The sequence below is a fragment of a genome, unplaced genomic scaffold (genome assembly GCF_019419815.1).
Source record: "Pyrus x bretschneideri cultivar Hongxiangsu unplaced genomic scaffold, Pyrus_bretschneideri_v1 Contig56, whole genome shotgun sequence".
NCBI lineage: Eukaryota > Viridiplantae > Streptophyta > Magnoliopsida > Rosales > Rosaceae > Pyrus > Pyrus x bretschneideri.
In genome coordinates, this window is record NW_025999794.1 from 2,381,602 (window position 1) to 2,391,993 (window position 10,392).

At 36.4% G+C, this 10,392-nt stretch overlaps 1 protein-coding gene across 2 annotated transcripts; it reads right to left on the reverse strand.

Moving 5' to 3' along the window:
• Nucleotides 1-5,764: 5,764 nt before the first annotated feature.
• LOC103967023 (probable mediator of RNA polymerase II transcription subunit 26c) lies at nucleotides 5,765-9,215 on the reverse strand. Of its 2 annotated transcripts, none has more exons than XM_009380268.3 (10): nucleotides 9,073-9,215; nucleotides 7,736-8,567; nucleotides 7,551-7,619; nucleotides 7,280-7,365; nucleotides 7,097-7,164; nucleotides 6,921-6,970; nucleotides 6,800-6,833; nucleotides 6,556-6,680; nucleotides 6,208-6,301; nucleotides 5,765-6,118 (listed from the first exon to the last, which is right to left on the reverse strand). In XM_009380268.3, exons 2-10 carry the CDS (start codon nucleotides 8,099-8,101, stop codon nucleotides 5,979-5,981), a joined length of 1,032 nt encoding a protein of 343 aa, XP_009378543.2. In that variant the 5' UTR covers nucleotides 8,102-8,567; nucleotides 9,073-9,215; the 3' UTR covers nucleotides 5,765-5,978. The 2 variants fall into 2 exon arrangements, with proteins under 2 accessions (XP_009378543.2, XP_009378542.2); XM_009380267.3 differs by having other exon boundaries at nucleotides 7,736-8,570; nucleotides 9,073-9,211.
• Between the last annotated feature and the right edge of the window lie 1,177 nt (nucleotides 9,216-10,392).

Consider the following 10,392-nt stretch of genomic DNA (forward strand, 5'->3'; position numbering starts at 1 on the left):
CTCTATGAATTTTCAGATTATTTTTTACTCCACAAATGCCCCACACTTACTGTAGTGCACACAGAAAAGGGCAAAAGGTTTAAAATTCCCAAGTGGATAAGCCAAAAGTTGTTTCTTGATTCACCATAGACTTTGAGCTTTGACTTGGAGTTAAAATCTTCTAGGAAAGGAACCAACTATGGCTAAAATTATTTAAGTCTACCTTAAGTAGAGGATTAAATAAATTTAAAAAGTAATTTTAACCCAACAAATAGGAGAGAAAACCAGACGAAATTGTAGTCCCCTCTACTAGTCTGTTTATTTGCTTGCCCTTGCAAAGAGTTGATCACCGTCATTGATTTTTTTCGTTTCCTTTTTATTTTTCAGCAGCTGTAGCAGCATTCGGAGTGGCGACGTGCATCGGGTCGGCTCAGCACAGAGCCGAGGTAGAGAACGACGTGGCATGGAGCCGTGGTGTAGGATTAGGTCGGCCCGGTTGGAACTGAGAAGCTGGCGACGCGGGCAAGAAATCGACACGTGGCAAGTTGAGGCTAGGTGTTGGGCTTGGCTCAGGGTGTGGGCTGGTGCCAAGCTGGGCCTACTGAATAACTAAAGGAGAAGAGATGGGTCGCTAGGCCCGCCTCATTGGATCAAAAAGTGAGAAGTAGAGGCTTCAGCCTCTACTCCGTGGGCTAAGAGTAGAGGGAGGAATTGGCGACAGGCTTCCTCCTAGGCTAGTCTAAGAGTAGATGGACTCTATCTATTGTTTCGGTGTTCATTGAATTGACATGTTCCGATAATACCTTTAGATGATCCAATTGGACCATATAGGTTATTAGAAACGCATTGATCCTAAATTGGATCTAAGCTCTCCTTTCCAAAGCTCCGCTAATTCCTCCAAGGTCCGGTCTTCGTAGCTTTCCTTGCCTTGGTCCGATGATCTGAAAATCATGGTCTCATATTCATGAGTTTGTCTTTATATTATATAAATAGTACACCATGAATGAGTCTGTAGGATTTAAGGTATGGAAGCAATGTCCTAAACGAGGATAGGATAGAGAGACTTGTATTTCATTGTCACTTAGTCCTTAAACCAATTTCCTTGCCGAACAAATCCATATCACATAAATCTTTAACATGAGAAGCAATGTCCCAAGGGCTTTGTAACAACGGCTCCAACATGAGATGCATCATGTCGATCATAGATGACTACATGTGATTTAATATAAATCCATCTCACTTAATCTTGATCGGGATATGAATGATAGAACAACCTGATTGCATTGTAACTACAACCAAGGTTTGAAAGAATATCGTAATTATATCACAAATACTTATATCTAATTGGGTAGTCATGACATGTTGCTAGGTGTAACTCATGGCTTTTGGAATATATATATATATATATATATATATATATATATATATTAATTTCACTACCAACTTTAGTTAGAACCTAGGAGGTCACACACCTACGATAGTACTAACGACGTTAAATGGTTAATGACAAGATAATTAATTGTAAATTATATTGAATTAATTACTTGGACTGAATGGACATGTTTTAATTAAGATAAGCATTGGGCTTTATTTAATTAAAAGGGTCCAAGTCACATGCTCAAGTGGACTAGTGGAATGGACTTAACATAAGAAGTAAAGCCCCCGGCGCTAAGCCCAATGGTAGGGTGCGGCTAGGGGTTATTATATATACCCCATGTGTTGTTTCATATGCAAGCTAATGCTAAAATTTGTTCCTCAGACAAAAGAGAGAAAAGTCTTAACCCAAAAAAATACCCCGTGTCTCGTCCAAACACTATTGATCCTAGTGAAAGATAATGCTAGCACATTTAATTTGTTGCCCGATTTATCAGTGCGAATACTTTTAGGAGCTCAACACTTGTGAAATTTTGTATGATCAATCATGACGAGGAATAACACAAACACAAGAATGATCTTACCAAATGGTGCACATGTTAAGGTTCAAGTAATTTAATTTCTTAATCTTTATTCTTTGTTGCATTATCAATTACAACCAACCAGATATGTAAATTGGAATTACATATTATGCTTATTTTTTTATTTTCCACCGTGTATTTATTCGCATTAAAATAATCTCAAGGCCGGAAACCCAATAATGCCAACTCTATTTTATACAAAAAAATATTGCAGTATTGTATGTGTTCCCGTTTCTAGCTTTGCGGAAGTGCTGAATGGCCATCATAGTGTGAAAGAATTCAACCACACTGTCATTGCTTTGATCCCTATATCTTTATGAACAGTCTTAAAAAGTTCTTGGGTTGGTCATATCCGAAATGCATAGTGCTTTGTGTCGGGCACGGTTATTCATGGGAAATGGATTTTCTTCGGATCGGTTCCACCAAATACTCATTAAATAATCCGAAATTTTAAAATTTGATCTAACAGTTAAAATTATTATAATTTTTAAAGTGGATCCCGATTTGTAGCTGTTGGATCGAATTTCAAGAACTCAGATTAGTTGATAGGAAGGATTTCGTAGAAGAGATCCGGAGATAATCCATTTCCCTATTCATAGTAATGCCATAGTCCCTTTTGAGACGATGCATCATATGAACAGATTACGCATGTGGAGAGCATAATGGGATGTTTGTAGCCGTCGGATCGATTGAATTAAAGAATATCAAATGATAGAAATTAAAAAAAAAAAGTGTGTGAGAAGTAATAGTTTAATACTCCACTTTCTCCTCTTTTTTTTTTGGTCTTTTGTCTTTGAGGGTTGTCAGGTTTGTTATGGCAGGATGAAATAGTAGGAACGCTAAGAGGGTTTGTGTGGCGACTAAAGGGTGTCACATATTTTCTTTGCTAGTGATGGAGTTTTTTTTTTTGGAAACTTGGAGGGATGATTGTGAGACTGTTAACAATATATTTCGTGTTTACAAGGAGGCTTACCAAGGCAACGGTAGCTTTTATTCATAATGTGGATGAGACGAGTCGATTATAATTAAAGAGAAATTTGGAAAACTAACTAAAATTTTAATCATGAATATAATATTAGCCAACCTTTATAATTTATTATCATTCTAACCAAAATTTGATATAAAACCACTAAAATACCCTTTTTAGTGAAGATATTTATCATTTTAACCAAAATAATTGCAAAACTATGCAGTTTTTTCACTTGGAAAAATATCTTCACTCATAGGCATTTGAATCAGAAGCTCCAAAACTGCTTCAATGGGGTTACTCTTACATTGCTCTGTAACTTCTCTCTCTCTCCAACGGCTTTAAAACCTGTCAGCGCAAATAGGTCCTCCTCCAGAAACCAAAATTGGAGCTTGAAATTTTCAAATGGGTACTTGTCGTTGAGAAGAAGGAAGAAGATCATAGCTTTGCATCGAAACCGGATGAGGCCATTGGGCCTTTCACTGAATTTGTGCTGCTTAGAGAGATTGTTCTTAATTTAGGCGTGAAGGTATTTTTAGCGAAATTGAACAAAAGAGAATATAGTCTGTAATTATTTTAGTTAAGGAGGGGTGTTATAGTATTTTCATATCAAACTTTGGCTAGAATTATAACAAATTATAAAGGTTGGTTAAAACTATATTCATTGTTCAAATTTTGGCTAGTTTTCCAAATTTCACAAAACTAAGTTATTAGGAATGTCGCTAGTAGTATGTCAAGAGAAATACTTGGGATCACTGGTGAAGCTACAGAGGTGCGGTCGCACCTCCTGTCGCCAAAAATCGAATCCCATGAGCGATTAGCGAAAATCGAAACCGATGAGCAATTAGCCACCCATCTGGTCCATCGAAAAGCTCCTGAGTTGTGCCCTGTCGAGTTCGGCAGCTGCGTCGGCCACGACAGCCACCTCAGGTTGGTCGCCTGCAGGCATACTTGCTCGGACGTGCTTGGCTTCCATGGTCCATGGATGCTCTGAGAAAGCTACTAAACAGTTTCGGGGGAGTGCTAGGGTTTTCCACTGCGATTTTTTTTCTCTTTTATATTGTGGGCGCGGTTGTATAGAAATGAAATTGGGCCAACTGGCCTTCTTAGTTATTAACAGAAAACGTTTGTTACATGACTCACAACTTTACCATTTACACAATGCAAAAAATGAAATAATATTCATTGCATTAGAAATTTTGATGCAAATATATTGTTTTAAAAACCATCATATTATATATGTGCATGACTCAAGTTTTAAATTCCACTCATATAGAAAGTGTCAGAAAACGTTTAGTAATGAGTTTGATATTAAGTTGTAACCCATTATAAAAATGTTAAGTTGTCATTGGCAATCCAAACCTTGCCATTTATGGCTCATGAAATAGCTCAATTAAGCTCAATCAGAGATCAATGGTTGAGTGATAGTTTGGTTGTTTACATTGAGATAGATGACTTTGTTTTTATTGATAATGAGCCTATTATGCGACGTTTTCATAGTATGAAACCTCGCGGCAAGTATTGATAAATTATGAATAATATTAATATTGTTTACCATCTAAAAGGATTTAGTTGTCTACATTTTTTTTGGAACCTTTTATCCTTTTGAATTCCACCACTCCCTTTGACAATTCCTAGCTTTGCCACTGCTTGGGATGCCTACGAAGGTGGGTCAAATGTTGAAGGAAAGATTGCATGGCGTGGAGTGTCATTCATGTCCAAAATGTGAAGAGTCATTGGAGAGTGTTAACATAACAGAAACTACGTTTTTTTCTATTTTTTTATTTCATGTTTTCTACAACAATACAATTATGTTATGACTAGAGAATAAATTGGTTTCAAACTCACTATTTACAAGATTCAAATATAAGATTCTTACTTACAAGTGAAGATAAATATCACTAAAATATAGTACAAGGGGGCCACAAAACTATATTTTATTGCCCATGTAGTGGGCTTTAGTGAGAGGTTCTATCTTTGGTTGGAGTTCTGTAAATAGTTCTATGTTATGTGTCTTCTCTTTTCTTTGTTTTCAAATATACAACATTATGAGTGGAGATTTAGATTAAACTACCCAATGAGATGCATTATATCGAACTCGTTATTCAGAAAAGTCTAACTTGTAAATATGGCCAAATTAAGTCAAACAATATCCTCCATTTCAATCGAGTCCAAATCATTTTTTTCGTAACTAACTATCCTTTCAATGAGAGACTAGGATTCTATCCGGATGACTCAGTTCATTCTATCCGTTTATTAGTCATCATACTGCTAGAAATCATTTAAATATTTTATTTAAATTAAACACAAACAGTATCTAATAAAAAATAATCGTCCAATGTACGATAAATGGTTAAAATGAAATAATTTTTAGGATCCTCACAAAAATCCGGCGAGGATTCTCATCCTTTGGCTAGTGTGAAAAGCCAAAATTCTCCCTTTGACTTCACTTCTACCAAGGCTCCACCCAGAACAAACTATAATACTTAATTGTGAGCGACTAGTGCAAGTCCACAAGGGCTGCACCAACCTTTCCACCCACTACAAAGCCTGCCAGCCAAACACCCCAAAATCCCCTCAACGACACATTTCTCTCAAAACTTGATCCTTGAAAACGCGTTTAAAACATAACGGATAATGCTACGAAAACTAAATTTATGAATTAAATTTATAAACTAAACGACATAAAAGTAAATGATTAAATTATTACTTAAACTTTGATTAACGTGCTTATTTCTTATTGGTGACACATCATTTAGTTTGCAAATTTAATCTACAAATTTAGTTTTCCTAACAATACCCAAACATAATTGTTGGGGACACCATTGTCTTATCCAAACCCCAATGCAAAAGAAAAAGAAGATTAAAAATGTTGTGTTTCTTATTAAGCAAAAATAATAATAATAACAGGAGGAAAATTGTGCTTTTCTTGTTTCGCTTAATACAAGAAAAGAAGATGGAATAAGAAAGGATAAGCAGATTAACACCTTTTGTGCGTGTTACCCAATCCATCCCCACAAGCCTTTTTTGCATTATAATATTATACATCTGCGAGTGTGAAGAGGCTCTGCCCATTTTCACCAATGCCTGCCTTGATGAGAGCCACTTCCGCCTCCTCCTCCACCTCCTCCGCCGCCTTTGTTCCTCGCAATGAAAGAATTCTTCGGCTTTGGTATCTCATGGATGTCCATCACTTGAATTGTTCTCTGCTTTTTGGCTTCACAAAAAAAGGCACATCCCAACCAACATAAACACCGACGTAATGAACAAAAACAAACCAACATGTCCATAGTTTTAAGACCTAACCATTTTCAGCTTCTTTGTAATTTGCCTGAAGTCGTCTTCTTGCAGAAGCCAATCTATCAGAGTCAAAATTGCTTTCCTTCTGCCCCATCTGTCTCTGCAAAAATCAATTAAGTGACAAACAACACTCAGTCGAAATAATTTGTTTCGAATTATAGTTTTGGAATTCACATTATGATGCGGCACTGAAATTACTTACACGTGCACTCGACTAAGCTATAAATGGAACTAGTTAGCTTAGTTGAGTTCAGTTTATTATATTTGGAAGCATAAGCTTCAAATTTTATACTATCTTCCTCAAAATTTCAGCATCCAAACATAGAGTTAAATACTCTAATTTGGTATCCATACATTTTGAGGAGCAGAAGCAGACACAGGGGTCAATTGTGTAGGTTTTGGTGGAGCATCCCTTCTAGGAACTGCCTTTGACTTGCGTTCTGGTTCTGAATTGTTCTTGTCTGACCCAGAACTCCCATCTGTGTGAAAACGATGATGATTAATAGTAACACAAACAGACCCAGCTAAATAAAACTGTAAACAACTAAATTTTCAGCAAACGACGAAGAGGAAGTGTAGAATCTGATTCTATACTTACTGTGAGGATTTGGAGAGTATGCAAAATCAGGAACCTGAGAATCGAAAGAACTGAATATTAGAAAGTAAGAACAAAGGACGGAATATTCCACAAATTTATCAAAAACAAATCTTTCTTTGACCTGGTGAAGTCCGTTGTGGGGAATTTTCTGCTGTGGTGAGTCTTCACCAACTGCAAACAACTTGAGTTAGGATTCAAAGTAACTAGGGCAGGATTCCAACTTATTATCGTCGATTGAAGTTTTTGCAAGAAGCAGAATTAAATTAATTAATAAGGGAATAAGGATCTTATGTTTACCCATGGTTGAAGATGATTGTTGTTCTCCATGTAACTTGACCCATTCATTCACAATACCTTTCCATTTACTGTAAAAACAAAAAAGCAACAAAATAAATCAACTTCTTATTTTTTTTTTTTTCAATGTTGAAACTAAAAGACTTTCACCACCAACAAGTGAAGAGCAACGAAACATGTTCATACTTGACAATTTGCTTTGCCAATCGCCTAACAACATCGCTTGGATGCTGCTTCCGCAATTGACTCACATGCTTTCCAATATCAGCCTCCTAAAAATCCCAAACAACAACTAAAAATCACAAACTTGGCGGAAGTTTTTTTTCTCTTTATTAAATGGCGAGCGGGATTCAAAATTGGAGAAGGAAAAAAATTAAGATCACCAAATCAAGAGATAATTGGTGAGAGAAGTGTTTTTCCATTTATAAGAGCATAAATAAGAACACCCCATAATTACCTTAAGTTCTTGGACTGATATTTCCATATCTGCTAGAGTTTGAAGCAACTCAACCAATGTCTCCTCAGACTGACATGAACAAAGTTGCTTAAACAATCAATAATAAAGAGACGAAAAAATACAAGACACAACCAAACCAAAACAGGAAATGAATTGAAGACTGACTGACAGAAAGAGAAATTGACCTGATAAGGATCCTCAAGCTGCTTCTTGATGTCTAGAATCTTCTTCTGCTCATCGTCGAACAACCCTGCGTAGGGATCCAACTCCTCCTCATCCTCCTCACTACCATCTCCACCAACAGACTGCGGAGTGTACGGTGAAACTGCTTTGGGCTGGTTACCATTGTGCCCATTAGGCCCATCAGCATCGCAGTTTGGGCATTGAGGCGGAACGGAAGTTGTGGCATAGAGGCGCTCGACAATGCCATCCCTCCGGTGCTTGAGCTCAGTGCCATAATCAGCCGAAGCGACAGCTATGGCAGTGTCCATGAACGTCCATATATCCACTTCCGAACTTTCTAAGATGGTCCGAAAGTCGTCATGGTCCATTGTGTCAGGCCTTGCAGTCAAATACAAACGCAGTCCGTTCGATGATGGATTATTCTCAGATTTTGAGATTGCATTGCCAGATCATGAATGCAGTTTTAAAAGTCTAAGCTTCACAAGAAACAACAACCAAATCTCCAAAGGCACAGATCTGACTCGGTGTTGCAGAGCTGTCAACAATCCAAGCTCCAAAGAGAATTCCCAGGCAAAAGATCAAATTTTCTGAGTAACGATGAGAGAAACTCAATTGATTTCTGGGTTTGTGTCAGAATTCCTTGATTCTTTGCTCACTGTCCAATTAAATTTGACCTGCGTTGAACTTTTTGGACAATTAAACAGGCAATGGCTATACCAAATCCTATATGAACCCCAAAAACTGGCAGAAAAACTCTATATTCTTTCTTCCCTCTTACAAATCCCGCCAAGCAATGTCCAAACCAAATTTCTTACACTTTATCTCGTTCACAAACTGCTGAAACCGGAAAAGAAACAGACAAATATGAACTATAGATATCCATTTTTACAGAACATCAAAGCTCATGTAGTGCTATCAGAAAATTAAATACACAGAGAGAACCCAAAAGAACAACCTTACTGAACTAGTGACCACATGAGCAGCCAATCAATATTTAAACATCAGTAAAATTCAGATTAGAGAGTAAACACACACTAAATACAGAGATAGATACACAACACAGAAATTCAACGTAAAAGATTATAATTTCTAATCTGGAAAAACACATGAGCAGCCAATCAATATTTAAAGACAACCTGAATTCATACAGAAAGCAACGTTTAAACAGAATGATGTTTACAATTTGGATAAAATACCTAAATTAGAAAAACGAAATCCCTAATCGGGAAAAAAAAAACCAAAAAATTAAAACACTAACCCTACATTCAGAGAAATTTATAAGGAAGAAAAATATAAAATAGGAGGTCAGATCTGAGGAAAGATAGAGAAGAAGACATACGGAGGAGAAGGAGCGGAGGAGATGCTGTCCAGCGGAGGAGGGGGGAGCGGGGAGGGGGGAGGACCTATGGGCTGTCTTAATTCCCTCTTTTGTCCGGTTTATTTTACAGAGAGAAATAAAATCATGGAATTTTCTAATGGGGAATCAGCACGTAGTGCGATTGTGCGACCCCACTTTCGGTTTCTGGATCAATCCAACGGTCGTCAATCAATAGGAAAAGCAGAACGCGAATATGCAAACAGTAAAATTATGCAATTCAATGTCTACTTCACCTTTCAATAATCTATTCGGATTGAATAGTCGTGACTTACTATCAGTTGTTATTTTTTTTAAAAAGAAAAATAAATAAAATGCAATGAATTTTTTGGGCAATTCAACAAGGAAAGAGTATATTCAAAATTCCAAAACAAAATTGAGTTACCTCTCCAAGTTCAAAAGATTAAATAATTGTAACTTGTTATTAGTTGTTCTTCTTTTTAAAAAGAAGAAAAAAAAGAAATGCAATGATTTATTTGGGCAATTCGACAAGGGAAGAGTATATTCGAAATTCCAAAACAAAATTGAGTTGGATAGGATTGGGTCGAGTCGAATAATTGGATTATTTATTTGAGATTGTATATATTTTTTAAAATTTGGATTTGGTTTGGTTTTGAAGGTTTGGGACTTTTGGGGTTTGGTCATTGGTGCGCTGCCTCGTCAGCAGGATTTTGTTTGTTGTGGTTTGGAAGATGAACGGACACAAAGAGGGAAAGCGAGGGAGAGAATTGACCAATTATGACATTATCTTCGCGCATGTTAAGAAATATTTTTCAGTGTGATCGGTACATAAGATGATACATCACGTGTTATTATATAAATGGTGAGATATACATGTTAAAAATTTATTAACTTAAAAAATAAAATTTCCCACCACTTATATAAAAATACGTGGTGTACCCCTCGTGTTCCGATCACAACTAAAAATTTCTCGATGTTTAGGTTGGGCTTGGGTGACATGGCGTGGCATCATTGGTGCGAATATTGTATGCGTGGTGTGTTTGGGAATCATCCTATATTCACCTTTGGATTTCCTTCCTTCATCAGCACTAAGGGCTAATTTAGGATTATGGTACTTTTAAAAAAAGCAGCTTATTAAAAAAAATCTGAAACATCAAATGTCTCTGGTAAAACAAAAAATAAGTGATTTTTAGAAGGAAAAAAAATATTGTCAATGACAGTAGAAAAGTATACAAAAACAAAAGCAGGATCTACCATACCTCTAAAAAAATGATTATTTAATGAAAATTTTAAATGGCAAATATACCTCTACATATTTAACAA

Coding starts and splice junctions, on each gene's coding strand:
- LOC103967023 (XM_009380268.3), bottom strand. CDS start 8,101: ATGGACCATGACGACTTTCGGACCATCTTAGAAAGTTCGGAAGTGGAT. Junction 7,620..7,735: donor AGCTTGAGGATCCTTATCAG/GTCAATTTCTCT, acceptor TGTTCATGTCAG/TCTGAGGAGACATTGGTTGA. Junction 6,834..6,920: donor CCCACAACGGACTTCACCAG/GTCAAAGAAAGA, acceptor TTCGATTCTCAG/GTTCCTGATTTTGCATACTC.